The 25,618-nt window shown below is 41.9% G+C and overlaps 1 protein-coding gene across 3 annotated transcripts in view; it reads right to left on the bottom strand.

Moving 5' to 3' along the window:
- NAA60 (N-alpha-acetyltransferase 60, NatF catalytic subunit) overlaps nt 1-18,682 on the bottom strand; it is a 99,789-nt gene extending 81,107 nt beyond the window's left edge. For all 3 annotated transcript variants that reach the window (XR_015300692.1, XR_015300693.1, XM_086941349.1), the window contains exons 1-2: nt 18,226-18,682; nt 6,760-6,875 (exon numbers count right to left, since the gene is read on the bottom strand). Coding sequence is in view for 1 of the 3 variants with exons in the window: in XM_086941349.1 (XP_086797475.1) it covers nt 6,760-6,869 (110 nt within the window). In the remaining 2 variants the exon portion in view is untranslated. The remainder of the gene's footprint in view (nt 1-6,759; nt 6,876-18,225) is intronic.
- Between the last annotated feature and the right edge of the window lie 6,936 nt (nt 18,683-25,618).

The raw sequence follows: 25,618 nt of genomic DNA, 5'->3' as shown, positions 1-25,618 counted from the left end.
GATTGCTTCACCTTCCCTGCTCAGGGCAGGCGCCTGTGGGTGGGGACGCTGGCTGCCTCTTATTTCCTTACGCAGAACTCACCCTACAGTTAGCGTCGGTGGCGAAGGACACTGCCCATGTTTCCCTGGAGATTGAACATAAGCAGAAAGGCAGCGGCGATACTAGTGGCTGGCAGCCATGATGACATCCTCGAGAGAAAAGAGTTGCCTGCAGCGAAGACGTGCTGCACCAGCAAAGACAGAAGTCACGTATTGAGAAACTCACAGACGGGAGCCTACCCCGCGCTCCTGAAGCCAGCCGGAAGTGAGCATAAGAGCTAGTGGGGCTCCCATGCTCATGGAGAGCCCCGCCTGCTGCCGAGACTGACCAGCTGACGAGGGAGAGAGGGACAACCAGCGTAATAGGCTGTACCTTCACTTTCCAGGATGAGCAGCGTGTGCCAGGTGATGCGGAGAGAAAAAGAGAAAGTGTGTGTGTGTGTGTGTGTGTGTGTGTGTGTGGGGGTGTGTGGGTGTGTGTGTGTGTGTGTGTGTGTGTGTGTGTGTCTGTGTGTGTGTGTGTCTGTGTGTGTCTGTGTGTGTGTCTGTGTGTGTCTGTGTGTCCGCGTCCTGATCCGATTCCGGCATGCTGTTCACAGTCACAATGGAGCGCTGTTCACGCGCGCGACCTGATCCCATTCCGGCATGCTGCGCGTGCCTATCTCCTTGAAAGCATAGGCGATCACTATAGGTCTTGCAGGCGAGACAGCGCTTCGCGCTGCATCGCCAGGTGCGAGACCTAAAAAACTAGAAGAACTCAAGATTTCTGCAGAAGCATGCTACTTCTCTTGCTTCATACCAATTGACACCTGCTAGGTTCCTAAATTTGCAGCCTAGTTTTTGAAGGCAAACTTGTCTTTTTGATTTAGTGAAGTATAATAACAGAAAATGACATGTCTCATAGCTGTGCAATAAATAAGCAATAATAATAACACGCATTTGCAATGCAATAGGTCTTACAATGCTAAAAGTCTGAACTATTGGCATTGCAAATAATAATGCAACGCCAGTAGCTCAAACTGTCATTGCATTGCACATGCTCATTTGTACTGCACCGTTGGTACTTTCACTTGTTTTACCAATACTGAGGCATGATGCATAAAGCTTATCTGACTTACTGGGGACAATGAAGAGGAACAAGTATGTTGTAATGAGATCCATGAAACAAGCACTCTTAGACAGCAGGAGCACATGGCGCCCAAGTAGCGTGTTTTACAAATGATTTCACAAACACAAAAAATGAGACATTGAGACTCTGATCCAAAGTTGTACACGCAGAATATTGCAAAACCTGCGTTATACAGTGTATATTTTATTCACCAACAAAAACAGACCCGAAGTTCGCGTCCCTAACTGGTCGAGGCATGTATTCATGACGGAATGATGGCACGCGCGGTTAGTGCCGTGAAATTGAAGGACCTGAAGGAAGGGAATATTTGCACGTTTATGTTCAGAATGACCTGCAAAAGTTCATACTTCCGAGGGTAACTCCTGCCTGCAATGTCCACACATCCACTTTAAGGGGATACACTGACAAAAGCGGATCCCGTGCCAATTACCTTGCATTGCCGCCTGCTTTCTTCGTGCAGGATGGCATTTGAGACCAGATGGCATCGCTGCTCCTGGCTTCTGCTGCTCAGGAGTGGGGGTGTCATAGGAGTCCGGGGGAGCAGCAGCACTGGAAGGCGTAGAGCGTGTAGCAGCTACTAGGAAAGTGAAAGTGCGGTCTGCGCACTGTTCAAAATGAAGAAATCAATATTCGCATGGTTAGTAAATGCAAATGAACTGCACAACATGAGAAGGGAAATGGTGGGGCTGAAGCAGCACGGACACAGTCACCCTCAAGCCCAAAATCGCTGCAGCGCCTTAATAAATACAAATGAACTGCAAGGCATGAGAAGGGAAGGGTGGGGCTAAACCGACACTGTGAAGACAAAAAATCCTGCGGACACACCTAAAAATATCGGAAACGCACCTTACATAAAGAACAGAGTCCTGCAAGTGGTGCACAGGCGCTGAAAGGAAGAAAAAAAAGAGGAATGCATCTACCACCCTGGGCGCCGCTGCTCGCTCCCGCGAGCAAAACGCTGTGGGAGTGAACCTTTGCAAAAGAGGTTGGACATGCGTCCGCCTTTAGCCATTTGCAGGCCACGATAATGAAATGACAGGTAACAAACAACCCAGTGCGTGGGGGCGGTCAGACCCACACAAAGTAGTTTAGAGTGCTTACAAGACGCCTCGCAGAGCAGCGCATGCGCCCTGGCTCAGGCTCGACCGAAAATTTAAAAAGCACTGTTAAAGCCAAGAGGCCTCGACTTTGGGACCTTTTGGGTTTACAAATGAAGAAAATTAAATTGGGTCATGACGCTAATGGTGTCTGCATTCAGTACGCTTGTGCATGCTTGATGAGTGAGGATGCATGGCATATGAATGCACCTACTGAATGATGAGGGTGCCATTTTATTTAGAGTATTATTTACTCATCTGAGAAGGCAAACACCACTTGGGGCAGTAAATAAAACATTTTTTTTAATTGCATTTTAGCAAGCAACGCAGTCCAGCAGCCTATGAGAGGTATCCGGCCCTTTAAAAAATGATTTAAAAATATTTTAAAGGGCTGATCGAGGTGGGTGACCAACGGCAGAGTGGGTGGGGGGAGCAAAAGGGAGTGAATGGGGTGGGGGTAAATTAAATAAAAAGGAGTGGAGGAGAAGGAGGAAAAGCAGAGTAAAAACAACACAAGAGGGAGAGAGCAAAAGAAAGCGCAATGGATGTTTGGCAGGAGTAGAAGCACATAAAGAGGCAGCAAAACGGAGCACATGGGTGCGAGTATTTGTCGGATGGAGAAGCCTGAGAGAGATGGAAAACAAATGCACTCTCTCAAAGTGATAAAAGAGGTGCTTAACAAGAAAAAAAAAGTGGTTTCTTAAAGAGAGCAGTGGAAGGATACAAGTCAGCCAATCTAAAGAAGGGAAGCTATGCTCCAGTGAAGGTACAAACATTGGAGGAAGGAAGGCTATCTAATAATTAGCAAGCAAATGATAGTAACAATAAGGTGAACAAATGGTCAGCAATGGTCAGACTCCAAGCCCACTGTAGGTTTTTGGTAAGGTCCACAAGAGGCTCTTAACTACACAAAACTAAAAGGTTGTCTGGCATGCCAGAATTAAAAATGACAGGATATCGAAGTTCTACTAGTACAAAATATGTTACCTTACACCAGATAATCTGCTTTTTGTTGCCGCATAATTCAGTCAAAACGGTCGCAAATTTTTTCTTGCCTTGCTAGATAATTTTAGTGGCCCTGAACATACTGTACATTATGAGGATATTGCATGTCACCAAGGAGGAATTCTGTGACCCAAGAGAAGAATGGGTCAAAGATAAGCTCTTTTTTAAGGTTACGGAAATAGTAGATGTCTTGTAATATTATATAATATGTACACAAGGGGACATTTTACTAATTTTGATACATGGCAACACCCATTCTGCCTACACGTTTTGTTTACATTCTTGAACTCTTTCTCCTTGCTAAGAAAGGACCTTTCGCTATGGATAAATAAAATGATGACAGACTTAGTTAGTACTATGAAAATAACCATGACAATATACAGTTTAGATATTGTTGCAAAAACAATAACAGGGACAGCTGATAAAAAAATGTCACAGTAAGTCTGAAGCCCAAAGATAACATTATCGAACAAAGCAATATTTTGAAAATGTCATTTTTGTGCCTTTTACCCTGGCAGGAGGTGTTGTAGCTTCACAAGTGGACACTAATGTGCTATTCACAACAGCAAAATGTCATTTTTTAAGACACAGCTGGAATGATGATGGTTGCAGTGTGACATGGAGATTAGTGAGGTTTGGGTTATAGCAGGCTTTGGTTTACTATTTGGAAGTTAATCAGGCATGTTTATGATACCCTTTCATGTCTTCGAACTTTCAAGAGACAAGAGAGGTGTCAGTGTTCTACAAGCAAGGCATTTTCCATAGTGCCATGAGAGTGCATATGACAAGGACAGTAAATCAGAAGGCATTTCCAATGTATGAATTAAATCTATTTATTACAAGTCTACTGAATGATGTGTTGCTCATTTAGAAAATAAACCTACAAAGGAAGGCACTACATTTTTCTTGACAACTTAGGGAATGGCCGACGAGGATAGCTTATGGAGGAGCCACTGTCAAACAAAGGTGCTGCAGTATACAGACTCACACTCACTACCGCAGGCCGTGACTTGTAACAGAAATAATTTTCGTTCTGGAATTAAACATGAACCCGCTTCCTTCTCCGCGCCACATATAAAAAGATTTTCAACAGCTTGGCTAGGGAGGCTTCAACTAGCAGTATAGATGCTGACTGGCAAATCTTTCACTTTATGCGTATTACCAGCTTTGTTTTTGTTGCTCTAACAAGCACACGGCGCAATAACGAGACTGAAACAATGTTACAAAACCTTGAGGGTCAATGTCAGCAAACTACATGGTGCAGGGACAAAGAATGGACAACATCACATTATAATTATAAAAACCATAAGGAGAGATCACACTGACAGAGCATCCGTACGGTGCCCCTCAACAGAAACAAGTTGATATGTGCCATCCAAAAACAATAGGCCAAAACGATGGATGTGTGTCACGCTTCAGCAGCTTTGCTTGTACTATCGATTCAACACCGGAAGTAACTTATGGAGGCAATGAGGAGATGCACATGTGCAAGTGCAGCAGGGAGGGGGTGGGCGACGGAGAGGAGAGCAGGGGGACAGAAGTACGGAAGGGAGTCTGCTCGAAAAAAGTATGCATTCCTATTGGGTTCTCAACACAAATCAGGGGTGAGGTGCCACTAAGTAATGAAGGGGTCTCTTTGAGTAAGGGTCCTCTCAGGAGTAAGTTTACTTTGGTAACTAAGCTCGTTTTCATTGTTTAACCTGTCAACCCGCCTCCCTGCAGCTCTTGGAGCTCTGCACAGTCTTATCATTCAAAAATTAGCTCCCAAATCAGACTGTTCTCAACCTCCTTTTAGCTACAGGCAGGTTTTCTGGTATTATTTTAACGCCAGACACTCTTATTGGTTACAGTTCACCTTTCCTCTCGGTAAAAGGTGTGCTTTTCAAAATGTAAATTATTCATCTGAATATGATTTACTTGCAGATGCAATGGCCTGTACAAATGATGCAGCCTGGTGAGCTGAAGTATGCCTCAGAAACACAGCAAAACTTCATTCCTTTCTGCTTTCTAGTTTGTAAGTTGTGTGTTACGTCAAAGAGTGCTTCCAGGAAACAACATCTGTAGCGGCGATAGCATTTTTTCAAATATTGAATTATTTATACGGCAGTCTTATATAGTGCTAAACATACTGCCTTTTATCTACTTTAGACTTCTTTGTGTTGATCAATGACGTTCTTAGAAAGGATCATATGCTGTGTGGTTCTAATCATGGCATGGTTCCAGACCATCTTAGACCAAAACATGCTTTTATAGGCAAGGAGTCAATTACTTATGAGGGCTTCTCTATAGTTCGACGGTCAGACATGCTCTTGAATTAAAGTTTGTCCGAAGGGGATGGGAAAAATTTGGAAGGAGAGGAACTATGCCATGGTGGACGGCAAGATTTGCTCCACGTTTTATTAATTTGTCCTAATCCAAGTATGGTAGATGTTCGACGACGATATATAACTCCAATTCAATTGAAGTATAATGCTCGTTTCTCAAATGAATTAGTCTTGCTGTGTAATTTTCCAGTTGATGAATTTGTAGGTTATAACCTGTAGACGTTTTTTAAAAGTTTTTTAAAGCTGTTTTAAAGGTAAAATGCAAAATGTTAATATACTTCTACAATGAAACGCTGTATAAGCAGTCTGCAACATATCGTCATTTTGCCATCTTAGAAAGAGTTTTTAAAATGTCAGTTTAATTTACTAACAATAATTTTACCTTGTATTTGTTGATCTCAGTCGAGGTCTGAATCAAATCAAATAAAATTGGAAAAAAAATTGAAAATTAGAAGGAGAGGATTCATAGTAGCCAATTTGTTGATGGCCAAACGTTTTGAGAAAAAGGGATGTTTTTCCAGAGAATGGATCCCTGCTCTTGGATGGTACTTGTGCTGTCTTTGTTTCTTTCTAATCTTATGCTGCCTTATAATAGGGCAACTAGCTTTTTGGTTTCCGCTGGGTTATGGCCTGTGGTCAGATAGCAGGCATTTGGGACCTCGGTCACAAACTGCCTTACACACGTTCCACAGTACAGTAAATTAAGTCCTTTGTACAACCAGAAGCCAGTACAGAAATGTGTGTAAAGTGTTGTATGATAATTTATTTTTTGAGTTGGGCACATTCCAAATTTCAAATTCTGCAGCCTACTGAGCTTAACGATCTGTGTCTTGGGAACGTCAGAACCCAGCATGTCCACAATCTAGGCAGAAGTTCAACAAACTTAGGAATACTGCACAAAGGGAGGAAGAGTATGATTAGCCTGTTCTCTGATTAATTAATAATCACACACAACTCCCTCCTCCTTTGAAGGCTTCATAAATATACAGAACAGCCATTTTAGTTTTATCTACCCGCCCCTTCTATCGGACACACAGAGATCCATCTTTCTGCAACTGCACTCCACAATAATGCACTATCAAAAGCACAACCACTACTTATGTCAGGAAACATACCCATAATTTTAATACTACTTTAAAAAACAGAAATCAGTCATGTTACTTACTCGATCGGGAACCAGTCAGCACAGAGCTGTTTTACAATGTCTATGTCATCGCGACAGAGAAGACGCAATGTTGTCTCGCTAAGCGCTGTGATTGGGACCTCCTCTGTCATTCACGCCTACAACAGAAAGAAAATTGTTTAGGAAAACTGCTAACCTAACAAGAGGCAGCATGTAAATCAACTGACCCATATAGCCTGTCCTTATTTTCTTTTTTTCTAAAGGTAGTCTAAAGTACCCTACTCGAATTCCTCTATTACATTCTGTTAGGCCTTTCCCCAGGTTTTGGGGACGAACTGTATCATTATGCAGAATATCTTTGATAAAAAAAACTACTACAAAAACATAGATTTCTTAAAATGATCAATTGAACTACTGAAGCGAAACAGCAACAATGAATTTCACTGCAGTGAAACAGAATTTCATAAAACCTTGTCTAAAACTGTATTCCCTAATCTATCCTTCATATTGAATACATTTGTAACCTATTTGACAATGCCGTTTAAAAAGTGTCCTTGTTTAACTGTTCTAAAAATAAACGCTTTTAGTGAGTTGAACTTTTAGAAACGTTGCTAGATGGTGGCTCTACAGGGAGAGCACGTATTCAAGGTTAAGGGCACCAGTATCAAAAACATGTTGATGCCATCTTTGAATTCAGGTGACTAACAAACAAAGGAGGGTCTCCCTTTCAAAAGCTTTTAAGAAGAGAAAGGAGGGGACAACATGTGCCCAGCTAGACATTTATTTAATATCACAGGCCAGATAGCTCGAAAACAACAATGAGGTTTCCTTATCAAGACCTGAGGAACTGTTACCTTACCAAGATTACAATGCCCTTTATGCGAGGAATCACCTTGTGCAAAAACAGTCAGTTACATAACACATAAATGCATATGTATGTATTTAATTAATGTGCAAATTAATTACAAATTGCACAGATACGTAAAAGGGTGGTAAAAATCACTAACAATCTCAGCGCATGGGATACTTAGTAGTCTGATGAAATATGTAATAAAGTGCCCAGAGTTTCACAAAGTGCAAGCAGAGCAATTTAAAAACAAATAAAACCATAAAAAAGTGCGATACTGAAAACGGCTGCAACCATGATCAAATGCACCTGAAGCCTGCACTCACAGTTAGTTTAATGGAAGTCTATTCTCTTCTAAGAAGCACTTGAAAAGCTACCTGTAGGCATCCCAGCGCTAAAGGCGTGGCATAGAATCGTTACGAAAAATGAAAGCGACCCGATCTTAAAATGCCAAGTTTTTGATTGAGTGAAGAGAGTGGGTGGCTTTCCCACAATTTATCAGCATTGTATACAAAGCAGGGCCCTTTGTATTTTGCCCTCTTCATGACAGGTACTTTGGCAAGATGAGCACTGGAGGAACGCCTAGATCGCCCGGTAGTGTAGGTGGACATCAGTGCACATGAAATCAGAGGCCCTTTCTAAAGGCGGGAGCTATGAGCAATGCAGTGATTTAAATGTATTTCTCTCTGCAACAGGGAGCCAATGGAGAAGGCAGAGAGATTGCCGGGCAGATTGGTGCCTGAGAATATTGGGCAGTATCCAGGCAGCAGTGTTCTGAACTACCTGCGTTTTCATTATTGTGGCTTTGGGTGCTCCCAAATAGAGAGAGTTGCCGTAGTCCATGCAAGAGAGTATAAGCGCCTCGACTGCCATCTTCTTCGAAGTGGGGGTCGGGGGGCAGGAGCGTGGGATAGGGAGAATTTTATAAAGCATCATCCACATACCAAAACAGACAGCAGCAAGCTTTACTACTTGGGAATCAAATTTAAGTGATTCATCCAACCACATTACCAAACTCCTAATAACAGGTTTGGAGACGGGAAGGAAGTAAAGATTAAATCCATACACTTGCCACAGCAAGTCAAGGTCATCGGGATGTCAGATGTCAAACAGACATTACAAACATCCTTACTGATAGATACCCCACATTTTTGGAACATTGGCTCAGGAAGGTGCGTCGTACATTAAAAAATTCTGGACAGCATCAAAGTAAAAGAAGCATGGACTTTCTCTTATAGAAACTTAATCTGCAAGGACCAGTCCTGAAATCATAATCCCAGCTAGAGTGAAAAGTCATTGATTGGTAAGACTATCAGTCTTGCGCAGAGAACTTTAAGTCTGATCCCCCTACTGAGTGCAGCTTTCAAATAGGATTACAATGCCATTCCTTCATAGGATTTGCAATCTTGGACCGAATTGAGATCCGCCATCCTCAAGAGAAATCGGGCCTGTATCATAAGGTGGTTTTTACACCTGAATACGGAATTAAGACAGTGGTTAAGGTGGGCACATCCACGTGTAAATCTATGATCATCTGTTTTAAATACTGTGACCAAGGATTGTCTGACTGACAGAAGACCTCTTGTAAGGCAGTTTTCAGAGTGCCCGGTTTGGCTTGCTGTAACGAATAATAATATTTAAGAAAGAAATCCTTGCATTTAAGATCTTGGTCAGATAGATCAAATTTCAGGAGAAGTAATGAACAGTGGTTGCATTTAAGAAATGGAATTATCTTCTATAGGCAGTACATTGTAGTATATCTAAAATAGAAGCAAAGTTCCCTAGATCAGCTAGATGACCATATGAAAGTGTAGGTATTAGCTTGGCCCCTGTGACTTGAGTGATGGCTTCCGTTCAAGGTGCAAAAAGATGACAGTTTAGTTTGGATAAGGCAAATATGAACCTAGCAGAAATCCTGGCTGGCCTTGCCAGTGTCTGAGAACCACACACCTAGATAGTCATACATCGAAACTTCACTTTATTCTAATACCTCCAATCCGCTAATTTAGACCACATTTATTTCGAATTATGCCATCAAAGGCGGCAGAGTGAAAAACACATGTAAATAAGTGCAGCCGAGAAGGTCGAAAGCTGCAGTCAACCAAGTAAGATTGGGCTGCTGTGTTTTACAGCATGAAAGAGTGTCTCCTAAATCCCGTTTGATAGAAGGGGATAACTTGGCCCGGAGTGCCGAAGACACCAACTCCTTAAGTAGAATTTAGACATAAGATTTGGCCTTCACGTCCAATAACACAAACAGGGGGTAGGTGAATCGGGTCAGGTTGTCCCTTTTTTTCTATATTTATGTGAGGAACCCCCTTGTGCAAAAACAGTCCATTACATAACACACAAATGCATCGAACTGTGAAACAGAACTGCAGTAAACCATGCATAACTAAAAGCACCCATTCAGGGAGAGTGCACAGTTATGGGGGACTAAAATGTTTTTATTGAGGGTGCTAACAAGCTTCTTTCCTAGCAAGGCAGGTTAAACAGTCTGTACGCGGAAATACGAAATCAAGGTCTTCAACCATTAAACTACTCATAGCATGGTGGGGATGGGCCGCCCTCTTTGAGCAAGTGTGGTGTCACAATTCTGGTGTCCCTCACTCACCGGCCATCATCTGCAGAAATGGGAGACTATTCATTTCTGTTTCCACTTGGGTCTTCAGGACCAGAAGGCCAATGCGAAAAAAATAGGTGTAGATAAGGGCAGAAAATTGTATGGTTGGCCTAGTGGACAGCTAAGGACATGCAACCCTGGACGTTTTCCACACACACACAATAAAATGCCTATTAATTAAATATATTCCCTTCGGTTATCTCGAATGTTATAAAACTATGACCAGAACTTTATTTACAAGTGGTCTGTGTCCGGGGATGGGTAAGGTTGTATGAGAATCTTGTCACTTCAACCAAGCCCATTCAAGAAAGGAGGACATTGCCTACTACTAAATTGTGTTGCCTGCCCCTTAGAATCCAGAGTTCAATTTTCAACTGAACTGTACACAAAGGCAACAGATCCTCAAGGGACAGGGGAATGAGATGGTCCTTACCCACTAGATCAGGAAAAAAAATGTACTGGCAGTCTGTGGACTCAATTGGGGGACACCTGTGGGTATTATGAGCCAGATGACAAAAAGGATAGGCTGACAAATGGAAATCTGTGGCATGAACGAAGTACAGAGGCAAGAGACTGATAAGATGCACTATAAACTATGAAAACAAGACAAACTCCTGCATTCTGAAAAATCTTTAAAAAAAAACCTTCATCTGCATCGCCCTACTGAGTAAACCAGGCCAGCAGTATTGTTCTGTCCATCCTACCTGGAATAAAAACACAACTACGCCAGGACTGTAAAAGTAGTTCCAGAAGTTCCTTACCCATGTCAGATTTTCAGGATAACAATTAACTATAAAGAGGCGTTCCATCGAGATTCATTTTCATTGTGTGCGTTTTTATTTTATGTTAATATCTGAAAATCTGACATGGTTCCAGCCCTCCTGGATCTACATCAGACTTCCTGGAGCCAACGGAATGACACGAAAAGAGGGGATGTTTGACAGACAGGTCAGTGTCACAGAGAAGAGGAAACAGTGGCTCAGTGGCTAACTGGAGGATAAGGAACTACTGATCAACATTTCTTTTACAACTGATCAACATTGATACCACTTACAATGTCATTGACTAGATAACGGACTACGAGTCCAGCATGTAGAATGGGGGATGGAAGTAACATTGCTACCAACAGGCCAAGGATCTTGACATTTCATTTCTGTACCCCCTTATAGCGATAGTTGTTTGAAATGCATTCTTAATATAGAGAAACTCTCCATACCGTCTGCATTTAACACCGCCATGTTTGATTACTATTGGCAGCAGAAACAGAGTAACATACCTAAGAATACTGCAAGGTGAGGAGAAAGAATGAATTGCATGAAACCGTAGACCAAGGAGCAACTTGATCTGAAGGTGTCTGAGAGAATCTGACTCAATCAAGTCAACACATACCTACTGTTGTTATGGGCAAATGTAGGAATCCCTCTCCAGCATAGCTCTGTAAACAAAAGAACTACACCGCCACCAAAGGCAAGTGAAATGTACCCAGTATTCTAATTCCTTCTGGAAATCTCAGTCTTTATGTACAAGTAAAGGAGGTTTAGTACTATGTAAGTCCAAAGAGAAACAAATAAAGAGTTTGAGTTTGTATTAAGAAAGTAATGCACTTTACTAGGGTATAAAATGTTTTAAAGGACAGTAGCTACACAAACATGCCTTATTTACATAGAGATTTTCTTTCTGCAACAGAGTGCAAAGAAATTGATCCTCGGTGATATATGAACATAATGCTTTACTTCCACAGCTGGCTTGGAAGAATGAAAAACAAGACTGCCAATCAGGTGGACTAGTTTGAAAGACTACAACTTTAACAAGGCACAGGATCCAAGGGAAAAATACATTATTTTACAATGGAGAAATAATTCAGACAGTCCACTAGAAGTAACATCCACTATAAAGGTCACAAAGTTGAAATCATATTTATGCAAGAGCTTAAAACGAAATGAAATCACAACAGCTTATGCAACATTGAATTAATAAGTCAGCAGCTGCCCTGAGATCAGTAGGATATTTTCTCCTATCTCCAACAAAACATAATTAATGTACACACTTGAAAGAAATAATAGTTTAAATGCTATCAACAGGTAAATACTAAATAATAAACTAATGCAGACGAGTATCCATCAGAAACCTTCTTAAAGATCAGATTTTTGTAGAAAGAGTCAACAAAGCTGCACCTGCAGGTACACTTTTACAGACATGCAAAAGCAGGTCACTTTGTTTACAAATTCACTGATGACAGAACCTTTTAATGCAGATTCATCTCTTCCCGCAAGCCCAGGTTAATATGAGATATCTGTGATAAACATCGGGAAACCAACCGCAAATACAAGAGATCACCTTTCACCTGTAATAAGTGTAATACAAGGATCCAGGAAAAGTGACATAGATTCACCTTACCACTGCAAGTTGTGGCCAAGCTCTATTTTTAGCTGTAGATCAAAACATCTCCAAGATTTATACAAAATGTGGGGTCCTCAATGGGGAATAAACCCAACCTGCTCTATTCCAGACGTGAGGCGGAACAGGTTGGCTTTATTCCATCTCTCCATATGAATAAGAGTAATAGCCGGGGATTTCAATTGCACTTATGAACCTCTTGACTGCGAGGACATGAATTTTATCTTAGAGGAGGATGTTCAGTGGTTGATTCCACCCCTGGAACTTCCTCCCATAAAAAAATGGACCAGTGCTGCACCCCAATTGAAAGTATTTTGCTTGGAGCATGGGTTGAGGGCAGCAAATGGTCGTACAGTTTCTGATAAAACAGGGACGCCAACCTATAATAGTGGGCATCGCTCTAGTCAAATTGAGTATTTTATCAGAAACAAGGAGTTTTGGTCAAAATTGTTAGACATGGTGGTAGAAACCCGGATAGAAAGTGACCATAATCCACTCTTAGTTACTTTGCGGGCTTTGGAGTTAAAGCATGTTGATGCGTTGCCACCTTGTGTCGATTTTGTAGAAGGTCACTTGTCTAACGACACAAGATGCCTTAACTCGGCCAAGATTGCACCCAGAGAAATTGCTAGAAATTAGCAATCTGGTAGCTAATACTCTAGCTGTTCTCCAGGAAGATGCTGTATAGGGGGTCCATCTGGATAGAGTTGGCCAGGCACATGAGCATTTTTTAATTAACTTAAAAAAAATGTTATAATAAAGAAGAAAAAAGGCCCCGCATTATCCAACCATAAGGCTGCAGTCTGGTATAACTCGAACTGTCGCTTGGCCTATAGGACTCTGGCAGTGGCAATTAGGAGTAAAGAAAGGGACACCATTAAAGAGAAGAGGCAGGCTTATAAGGCAGCACAATTACAGGTTAAAGGGACTGGGATGAAGCCCATTGGGCTGATTTGCTTAGTGCGTGGTTTGGGAGAGACAGGACGAGATTTTGGCACTTGGTGAAGTGGAGACCCGAGAAATGTGCCAACGAACCATGTGGAACCGGATCAGTGGCAGGGCTCGACAAATCCACTCGCCCGCTCGCATTTGCGAGGGAGAATGGATGAGGACGAGCTATTTTTAGGTCCCACTCGCCCTTTCTGGCGAGTAGGAAGACAAACTAACTTTTGTCCTTGGTCTTTGAAAACGGAGCAAAAGTGACAAGATAACAAGATTTAAAGGCATTTTTATTTCTCACAACGGGACTGAGCAATAAAGATGCCTTTAAATCTTGTTAACTTGTCACTTTTGCTCCGTTTTCAGAGACAGAGGTCAAGTTGGGTCGAGGGGATTTTCCAAGTTACTCGACCTGCAGGACTAGTACAATTTTTCAGATTTGTCGAGCCCTGAGTGGGTCCGCCACTTTAAATGTCAGTTTGCAAAGGACTCGGGTCCACAGGTTACTTTTGTAATGCCGTCCCCTCCCCCTGCTCTCAATATTACTAAGAATGAGGTAGAAAATGCGCTCCTTCAGGTCCCCAAGGGCAGGGCTCCGGGTCTTGACTGCATTCCTGCAGATCTTTTTCTCCAAGATATAGACTCCTAGGCAACGTATATACAAGTGTTAATGAATGCTATCGATAAGGGTGCAGTAATCCTCCCTATTTTCAAAAAGGGGGACTGCTCCCTACCAGGTAACTATAGGCCTATAAGCCTGATTGATTGCATTCAAAAGGTATCAGCCAGGGTGGTTCTAGCTAGAATGCAGACTTGGCTGGAGGATTGCCACATCCTTTCCGATCTACAAGCAGGGTTTCCACAGGGTATGAGTACAGTGGACCAGGTTTTAAGGTTTGTCCTCATTTCCTGGTGCACTGTTACCCTGGGTAAAGGTTCAATTTATGCCGCTTTTGACCTAGTCCCTCGTTCGAAACTATGGCATAGCCTCCTAAAAATGGGTATGGCATTGGATATCTTGACATTTGTTATTAAACTTTATACAGATAACTATGGCCAAGTTAGATGGATTTGGCAGGTAGTACTACAGAAAAGTTCCCCGTAGAGAAGGGTGTAAGGCAGGGATGTGTATTGCTCCCACCTTATTTTCAATATACATAAATGGGGTATTGGAATATTTTGATAATTTCCCCACGGATGCCCCGAGTCTGGCAGGAACAAAGATCCCCCTTCTAATGTTCGCCGATGACACCCTCATTCTCTCTCATAAAAAAAAAAGACAGGGCCTACAACGTGCCCTCTCGAGATTCGAGGAGTGCTGTGCAGACCATGACCTTGTTGTTAATGTAGACAAAACAAAGTTTATGGTTCTCCAGAACTCTAATAAATCCATCGGTGAAGTTAGAATGCAGGAAGGTATGTTAGAGCAAGCTGAGACTTTTTCACATTTAGGGGTAGATACTGATAAAAAACTTAGCTGGAAGCCGCAAATAGACAGCCTAACGGTGAGACATGCTCAACTTTCTGGTGCGCTGCTTAAGGAGCATAGATGCTCTTACACTAAACCAGTAGCTCCTATTCTGCAAATCTAAAATTCTAGAATTGGTGCTTCAATCCTCTATGGTGTAGAACTGTGGGGGTATGTGAATTTGAAATCCTTAGTGGTGGGTCAAAACAAATTTTTAAGATTGATTGGCCTTCCGCAAACGACCCCACTGGTTCCCTTATATTTAGATCTGGGTTGTCAGTCCATCAAGGATGTTGCACATTATAGGTTACTAGTATATTGGAGGAGACTCTGGGTGACTCCAGAGCTGGCCAACTATGCCCTGGCCTTGCTAGAAGTCAGGGATTTGTATGTAAACAAGAATATTGCATGGTTTAGTTGTGTCAGAAATATTCTTTATGAGCTGGGGCTAAGTCGTTTGTGGACCTCCCCAGCCACAAGCGCATTTCCAAGCAAAGCAGAGCTAAAGGCAGCCTATTGGCATTTGCTAAATATCAGACGGTTTACAGTTTCTTCCAGTCTTACCCTGTCTAGCACTTTTCTGGAGACCAAACATGAACCAAAATTTGAACTGTATTGGGACTTAATCACCTCTACATGTGACAGAAAACTATTCCACCAGCTCAGAGTGGGAACTCTACCTACCAAGACCTTTACTTCGAAATGGTCTAACCCAGATGAAAGTAGTAGCAACTGCCCCTTCTGTTTAGATAAAGAAGAATCAATGCCTCACATCTTCTTTGCATGCCCTGTATATAGTAACCTGCGGCGACGCTGGCTGAAACCTATTTGTCTAGCCCTGGGTATCAGGTCATGCATTGAGGTTTTTAGATTACTTAAAACATCAGTAGACGGACCCATTATGATAGCTACAGCCAAATTCATGGGTCGGGTATGGGTGATCCGGTGGACCGAAGGGAGATATAGATAAACTCACTCCCATGTCTATCAACTGACATTTTATTATCATTGTATGATTTATTCATTGTGTGATTAGATGCTCTTTTTATAAGAAAATGTTCATTATGTAAGTTCCTGGCCACCGACTGCAGATTGTTTTAGAGCTTTTATTAAATTATGTATTGTCTTAATGATGATTGTCATATGTCCTTGTAGTAAACAAGTATGGTTATATAGTGATATTTTGGTATGTCTAACTCGGATTTGATGTTTGTTTGTGCTGACTTTTGTGATTTTTTTTTTAAATCGAAATAAAGTTTATAAACTGAAAACTGAATAAGAGAATCCTTTTGAATCCTTGAAGATAAAAGGAAATATTTAGCTTCCATTTTATGGCTATGGTGTCGTGAAATGAATAGGCACCTTTTTTAATGATACACACGGGTTACTTCACTGAAGGTCCAGATTGAGGACCCCACATTTTGTATAAATCTTGGAGGTTTTGATGTACCTCTACCTACACAAATTTAAATGCCGAACCTATTCGATTATGGCTGTTTTGAATTTATTTTGTCCTGAAGAAGACCCAATGTGATGTGTTGTACTCACACACTTTGCGTTGAGGATTAAAACGTCGAAAAGCATAGGTGTTCCATCTCAATGTCTTACATACCTACACCTAAGGAATAAGGCTATGTTTGAACATTTTTTTCCAGTAATGAATGGAAGTCCAACGGAGTAATTTTTCTGTGTATTACATCATGTCCAGTGTCCTGTTTTTTGGATTATGTTTTATGCAATGTACCTTTTATAAGGCACATATATATAATTATATATTTTATATAACAGTCCTGTGCCTTGGATATACGATCTGTGTGTTCCTTCCCAATTTATGAATGTAAATATACTGTGTAGGATATTTTGTGTGTCAGCTTCATTATTCTGACGTAGACAGTGCACCATTGAGTGGCATTTCTGAATATATCAGGATAAATGTAATTTTCCATTAGAAATTGTGCATTTCTTGAATGAACCGATTGTTGCTGTATACTGTATTCAGAATATGGGCTTTATGATCCGCCAATTTCCCGTCCATGATTTCAATTGGCTCCTTTCACTGTTTTTTGGATATGCTTCATTTTGTTGGTTAATTTGATTAGTAGTCCCTCCTTTTCTCCATTTCTAACCTCCCATGAGGACTGCCCTGTTTACATGTGATCTTCCTCAGTATGTTTTATTTACAGTTTGTCAGCATTACTTTCCTAATGACGTTCTCCTAGCTGCCGTTGCAGGCACAACATGCTCTCCAGCTTCCGCAACCGCCCTGGGGTATAACTGCAACGTCACACAGCATAGGAGATAACATTTGTTGCAAGCGCTTCAGTTCGCAGTTACAAGCGCTTCAGTTCATGGCTTGTTTTATTTCTGCAAAACGGCAGCCGTAGAGTCTCAGCTTTTAACATGGCAGCCACGCTTTTTTCTTCAGCACCACAGCTCTTACCAGTTTGTTGTTTATTACTGGTTTGTAAATGTTGCAGCTTGGCGTGCCAAGCTTCATCTAGCAGTATGGAGGCCAGGCCTTTCTTTTCTTCTGCAAGGCGCGGCTATCTCACCACCATTTTTTTAAATAATTAGGAACATACTCTCAGTGCAGCTCCCGTTTTACGAGTGCCGCTTTTTATCTTTTACTTGCAGCTTCGGTGCTGCACCTTCCCAGTGGGGTCCCACCACAAAACAAAGGCAGCTAATTTTACGCTCGTCCGGGACCCACCGCGCCTTCATCTATAAGCAGCCCGCCGTGAGTGGGGCAGTGCAACATTCCAGGAGGTACTATTCTGTGCTTCATCTTTTACTTGCAACTTCAGCGCTGAATCTATGTTGTTCCTGCTTACATTTCACATTCTTTACTTAATGTTGCATTCCCCATCAGCGTTTGCTTTTTCCAGGATGCTGTAACTTTTATTACTTCAGGCAGAATATTACTCCTCTCCCCTCCCTCATAACCTAGTTCCCATTCTCTGGTTCTCAAGCGCAGCAAGTTCATACCAATGGCAATAGCGCTATGCAAATATAAGCACTTCACTGCAAATAAAAAAAAAGTAAAAACGACTGTCATTTTAAACGCCAACACCTCTAACTTTAACAAATGTGAGAACGTATGCATTGCAAATGCTTGTTTTAGGTCTTGTATCCTGTATGTGACGAGGATGAGTGGACGTGTTTCCAGTCACTGTGGTCTTCTCGGGAGTAAAGCAGTAGAGCTATTTAGCAGTAAAAAATAACAGTGGAACTCACTTCGACGTCTGATTTTCTGTGGATTAGTCGTGAGCGGGTGATGGGTTTCTGCAGTCGGGCGGTCGGACAGCGACTGGGGGACTGATCTTCGGTGAGATGCTCTGTTATGCTTTTTGCTTGAAGGAGGCTGATCCTAAGTGAAGTGTTTTCGCTCCAAAGCAGACTGCTTCTGGACGGACGGGAGACATGCATCGGTACTGGGAGGCCTGCTCTTTACCTAGTAATGGACATTAGACCGAGACGGATGGACGTTACAGGTGCCGTTTTATGTCAGTCTTATCCCGTGCGTCGCTAACGGGCCCTGGGCGGGGTTGCCGTGTTGGTGCGGGGGTCTTCCGATCAGTCCATACTACGGGTACCGGGCCCAGGGCTTACGCTTGTCCTCTGCGCTGTCAGTTCTTGCGTCTCCGTCACCGGCGCGCACCCGACACATATTATTTACTTCCGGTGTCACCTCACGAATACAAACAGAAGACAGACTCGCTGTCATCGAAGTAGAAGAAGGACGAGAAGCCGAAAAAGTATTCATAACAGCTGAAATGGAAAACGGACGATAACAGCATTTTGTTCTATTAGTCGGCGCAGCTTTTGTTGTTTTAAGTCAATGTCACGTATCGAAGTGGTGCTAGTCAAGTCAAGTCAAGTCATAAAAATTGTATAGCGCACTACATACCCAGAGGGTTTCAAGGCGCTTAGGAGGGGAGGAGGATTATTTGTCAAATATCCACGTTTTAAGCTGCTTTCTGAACGCTAGGGCATGCCTGAAGGAATATCATCAGCCTCAATAACCCTTTATTCACTCAATCTAGTAAATGTAGCGCTCTGACATGTCACTTCGTTTCGGCCATTCATGAGTGTTTGTATGATGTACATAGTGCGGAGCAGCGTAAACCGTGCTGCAGAGTAAACAGTGCTGCAGCTTAATATTTATGTACAGGGTCGGATTGGGACCAAAAATCGACCCGGGCTACCCAAAAAAGTGGCCCACATTCATGGCGTGCAATCTTTCACAAAACATTTCTTGGTTAGTTTCAGGGGGCTAATTGTGTGAGGAATGGTACCTGTTGTAAGATCGAGGCTCACCCCTAATGAGAACAACAGACTTGTTTGCAGGTAAGTATGGGCTTTATTTAATAACTCGGGAGAGCACCGGAAGCACATCTGTATTCCTCATAAACTCCGCGATATATCGCCAAAATGGCCACCACGCTCTACGTCGTTGCGTCATCCCGCAATGACTAGAGCGTTACACTACTGTTGAACACGTATCTTGTACTGTAATGGAATGTGTTGTCTATTTCCATGATTGTACGTCACTGTCATCAGCCAATGTTATTAGGGCTATATATATGACGTCACAGCTGTCAGATGGCATCTGACAGCTGTCAGGGCTACTTACTGCCAGCTATTTCCCCAGGCTCCCCGTGGGCCTTTGAAGGATCCTCACTCAGTCCCACCCTCTTCAACGTATACATGAGCCCCCTCGCGGCCATCGCCCGCCAACACAACCTCAACATCATCTCTTACGCGGATGACACTCAACTGATCCTCTCTCTCACCAAGGACCCCAGCACCGCCAAAACTAACTTACACGAAGGAATGAAAGAAGTCGCCGAATGGATGAAACAAAGCCGTCTGAAACTGAACTCAGACAAAACAGAAGTCCTCATCTTAGGTACATCCCCCTCTGCATGGGACGACTCCTGGTGGCCGGAAGCCCTCGGAAAAGCACCCATCCCGACAGACCACGCACGGAACCTTGGCGTCATCCTGGATTCTTCACTCTCAATGAACAGACAAGTCAGCGCCGTATCCTCTTCCTGCTTTAACATTCTTCGCATGCTCAGAAAAACATTTCGCTGGATCCCCTCCGAAACAAGGAAAACAGTCACCCACGCTCTAGTAACGAGCTGACTGGACTACGGAAACACCCTCTACGCAGGTACCACCGCTAAACTCCAGAAGAAACTACAACGAATACAAAACGCCTCAGCCAGGCTCATATTAGACATCCCACGCAACGAACACATCTCTGGTCACCTTAAAGACCTCCACTGGCTACCCGTCAATAAGAGGATCACTTTCCGACTGCTTACCCACGCACACAAATCACTCTACGACATCGGACCAGATTGCCTCAACTCTCGACTGTCCTTCTACACCCCCTCCCGCCAACTCCGCTCTTCCAGCCAAGCCTTCGCCACTGTACCTCGCATCAACAAGACCACCATGGGAGGCAGATCCTTTTCATACCTGGCTGCTAAAACATGGAACTCACTCCCCGCTTACCTTCGCCTCACCCAGAACCACCTAGCGTTCAGAAAGCTGCTTAAAACGTGGATATTTGATAAATAATCCTCCTCCCCTTCCTAAGCGCCTTGAAACCCTCTGGGTATGTAGTGCGCTATACAAATTTTATGACTTGACTTGACTTGACTTAGTTAATAAACCTAGTTATATATCATACTTAGTTGTGTCATTATTGGCCCCCACTACAATTGGCGACGAGGACGTGGAGATCAAAGGCCCACGGATGACGATGTTGAATTTGCATACCGGACCGCACCTTTGAATGAAGATTGGTAGCGGAATTGTCGGTACAAGTGCAGTTGTGGGAAAATATTGAGGAAGATAATGAACTGGAAGTAAGTGCGCTTACGGCATTTAACGCAGCGCAGAAAGTGAAGTTAAGAGGAGTTCTGCCATTGCGCGCTAGTCTTCAGCGTAGCGCTCAGCCTTTAACGCGCACAAGTCTGTGACAAATCGCGCTAATTTGACGTACAGTAAGAATAAAATACAGATCGAGTGAACTGGTGAGGAAGCTTAACTCTTTTCAAGCCGTCTCTGTGCTGGATCAGTAAGTCCTGAGGGAAATTGCCAGCACCGTGAAATATTCCTCTCAGACGTGTCGCGTGAGGCATTCTGGGAGGAAACTACGATGTCGAACAGGATTGGATAAGCTGGTTAAACGTCATCACATGTGACCATCGAGCGGCCATTTAAAAAAAAAAATCTCCTCAGTGTTACCGATCCTGTGTATTCGATCTATGAATACAACAGAGTTAACGAGGAACAAACAAAGTGAAGAGGCAATAAACCCAAAATCGGAAGCGACTTATAGAGCAAACTAATAAGCATATTTGAGAAATATAATATACATTTAAAAGTGATGGAAAAATAAAAGTCTAAACGAAAAAAAAAACAAAGTGTTTTACTCATCGAAATAAGAATAAAACAGAGTAAAGAATATAACAACTAACAAGTGTGAAGAATTACATTAAGTACAACAAGTGTAACTGAGGCAAATATCAACCATAAAAAAGGGAAAAACATGGCTCAAAGTAATAATATATGTGCACCTCCACGTTTTCTTGACGAGCCAGGAAAGCCAGCTATGAGGTGGAGGAAATGGATAAGAGCATTTGAGAACTATATTGTATCAATTGATGGGAAGGCCTATGATGCAGAAAGGAAGTGTTCTATTTTATTTGGACTACTAGGGAAAGCCGGACAGGATGTATTCGATAGCCTACCGGAATATGAAAGTCCACCAGGCACATTTATTCCATTAAATGAGTATGAGGAAGCTGTAAAAAGGCTAGAAAAACAGTTTGATGAGGAAAACAATGTCATGGTTGGTAGGCATGAATTCGCAAAGAGGAAGCAACAGGAAGGAGAAACCATTGATGAGTACATTGCGTGTTTAAGGATCTTAGCTATGGAATGCGAGTTCGAGGACATGACTGACATTTATATTAGAGACCAAATTGTTTTCTATTGCTATTCTAAAAAGGTGCAAGAAAGGTTGCTTGCATGTAAAAAGCCAACCTTGCAAGAAGTTATTGATATCACTAGAGGGATAGAAAGATCATTAGTGTCTACAAAAATGTTATCTAATGCTAGTGGTAATACAAATGTATTTTATATGCAGGAAAAAAAGAAAGGGGACAGCGTGAGAGGTGAGAAAAGCTGGGGTGAGAAAAGGACAGGAGGTAAGCAATTAAGCTGTTTCAGGTGTGGATCTAAAGAACATCTCGCTGATAGCAAAACATGCCCAGCAATCAACAAGAAATGTATTAAATGCAAAATATATGGACATTTAACAGCTTTGTGCAAAACTAAAAGAGCCAATAGTAATGTGAATGTAAATACTGTTGGGGATTTTGATGAGGAAATGTGCGCAAACATTATCTTATATGTAGAAATGGAAGAAGGTAAGATAAAAGGGCCCATCGGTGAAGGGAAAATTGGTGAAATAGAGTTACAGTTTACTGCCGATTCTGGGTCGCCCATAACTACTATTTCTGATAAAATGTTTGAAGAGAAATGGTCAAATATAGAGTTAATTGAATCAGATGTCAATCCAAAAGCATTTGGTGAAAAAGACATAAACATGCTAGGATATTTTCATGACACTGTCACCTTTAGAGGTAGGAAGATTAATACTAAAGTGTATGTTGCTGAAAAAGGGAGAATTTTAATTGGATGGAGAGACTTAGCCAAATTAGGAGTAATGTTAGTACCTGGTGCTAAAGATCCAATAATTCTAAGAGAGGATTGGGTGAACAGTGTGAGTTTGGATGTCAACAGAAATGATCTAAAAGGTACATTAGACAAATTTAAGAAAGTGTTCAAGAATGAGATTGGATGTGTAAAGGGGTTCGCCCATGACATAAAAGTGAAAAATGGAGCCATTCCCAGTAGACATAAAGTAAGGACCATACCTATGTCAATAAAGAAGGAGTTGAAAGAGGTATTGGATAAGTTAACTAGAGAGGGTGTCATTGAGGAGGCAGATGAATCAGATTGAGTTTCTGCTATCGTAGTGTCCAAGAAGAAAAAGACAGGAGACCTTAGGCTATGTGTGGATTTAAGGTCCCTGAACAAGAACATAATCGTAAATTGTCACCCTCTCCCCAAAATTCAAGAAATTTTACAGTCAGTATCTGGCTCGAAATTTTTCAGTTTGATTGACTTGAAAGCAGCCTACCACCAGGTATGCTTGACTAATGAATCGAAAAATCTAACAACTTTTGTAACACCATTTGGGGCATACAGATATGTCCGTTTACCATTTGGTTTAGCCTCCTCATCTGGAGTTTTTCAGAAATTAATGGATGTTTTGTTTAAGGGCTTAAGCGGAGTAGAGGCATTCCAGGATGACATCCTGGTGTATTCAAAAACCGAAAAAGAGCACCTGGATTTGATTGAAAAAGTATTGAGCATACTGGAAAAAAGAGGTATGACTGTATCAAAAGAAAAATGCAAATTTATGACAGAAAAAGTGGAATACTTAGGACATGTATTGACTTCTGAGGGAATCACCCCTAAAGAAGATCTTGTACAAGCAATAAGAGAGGCACCAGAACCTAAAGACAAAGATAAACTAAAGTCATTTTTGGGCCTTAGTGAATATTATGCCAAATTCATTCAAGGGTATGCTAAAAAAGTAGAACCACTCAGGAGGCTATTAAGGAAAAATGTGTCCTACAATTGGTTGGATGAGCAAGTGCAAGCTTTCAAAATTGTGAAGGAGGAAATAGCAGGAGCTCCTGCTCTAAAACCCTATAACTCTGAACTTGAGAATGTTGTAACAGTCGATGCCAGTGCTGAAGGAATAGGTGCAGTGTTTTGTCAGCTAGAAGGAAGAAAAGAAAACACCATCGCATTTATTTCAAGGAAGTTGAACGAAACTGAAGTGAATTACAGTACAATCGAAAGGGAGGCATTGGCTTGTGTATGGGCTGTACAAAAATTAAAAGACTATTTCTGGGGAAAAAGGTTCACCATTGTCACGGACCATAAATCATTAGTATACATGATGGATGGTGAGGGTCGTGGCAACGGCAAGGCGAGCTCAAGACTAATTAGGCTGTTGTCTAAGCTCCAAGAATATAATTTTGAGATACAACATATTAAAGGAGGCAAGAACTACAGAGCAGATTGTTTGTCTCGTTTACCAGTAGACATAAAAGGAGAAGAGGCACTAGATGACATTGAATGTGTGGTGGCATTAATTGACGCAACTGTCATGTACGAAGGATCTATAACAGAGGAGGAATGGCAAGAAAACATGGAGAAGGACGCTACCTTGGGAAAAGTGATGTGTTTAGTAAGAACCAAGTAGCCTCATATCAGGAACTTGCAAAATGAATTAAAGAGTTACCAGCAAGTGAGCAATGAATTGTCATTGGAGAATGGTTATCTAAAGAGAGGAGAACTTTTTGTGCCACCAAATGGATTAAGGAAGAAAACTATTTCTCTTGCTCATAAGGGTCATCCAGGAAGTACTGCAACTAGAAACATCATCAAGATGAACTATTGGTGGCCCGGGGTTGATAAAGAAATAAAAGAGTTCATTGACAAGTGTGAGCAGTGTTTGAAATCTGATAAACATTGGAGAATAGAAAAAAATGAACTTCAAATGGTAGAAATCCCAAGCGGACCGTGGGCAAAAGTTGCAATTGATTTTGCTGGTCCTTTCCAAATTTTACCTAATGAATGTAAAAATCTGATTGTTCTCACTGATTACTACTCAAAGTGGGTCTATTTCAAATTCATAAATGCAGTAACAACTGAGATAGTAATACAATTTTTGAAGAAAGTATTTGACAAAGAAGGCCAGCCAAAAGTATTCGTATCAGACAACGGCGCACAGTTGGTTTCAAAACAAATGACTGATTTTCTAGAAAAAGCAGGAATTGAACAGGTAAAAACACCTTTGTATAGCCCAAAGAGTAACGGCCAGGTGGAGAGGGTTAATAAATACATAAAGGAAGGCATCCAACTGGCTGTGGCTTCAGAGATGGATGTAAAAGAGTTCATAAGGGTGAAAATCAATACATATAATAATACACCAAATGAAACTACTAAGCAAACACCGTTCTTCCTAATGAGAGGGAGGAAATGCAACAGTCAAATTACACCCAAATTCAATGACTGGAACAAAGAGTATGTAATTTCAGAAGAAGTTGATGACAGAAACCTTATGGTAAGGAAAAAAATAGTGGAAAAGCAAGAAAAGGCAAAGAAGTACTCAGACATGGTTAACAGAGTAAAAGTAAAAGATGTACAACCTGGTGATTGGGTGTTATTGAGAAAACCTGGTTTGGTATCAAAGGGAGAGACAAAATTCAGTAAGCCAGTTAAATTTTGCGATGCATCCAAAGGTGCCGTTCATGTCGAAGGAGGTGGATGGCGGAGCAAAGACGATGTGGTGATCTTAAAGAAAGGTCAAGAAAAAATAATAATGAGAAATAACGAAAGTGAGGAGAGAAGTCTAGATGATAGTATACTGGAGTGGGAAAACGTATCCGAAAAACAAAGCTACTCCAGCCAGGTAGCTAGCCCAAATGTTTCTTTGGAAGAAGGGGAGAGAAACAGGAGTCGCATG

Source organism: Lissotriton vulgaris, chromosome 10 (genome assembly GCF_964263255.1).
Source record: "Lissotriton vulgaris chromosome 10, aLisVul1.2, whole genome shotgun sequence".
NCBI classification, from domain to species: Eukaryota; Metazoa; Chordata; class Amphibia; order Caudata; family Salamandridae; genus Lissotriton; species Lissotriton vulgaris.
This window is presented reverse-complemented; position numbering and strand designations above follow the sequence as displayed.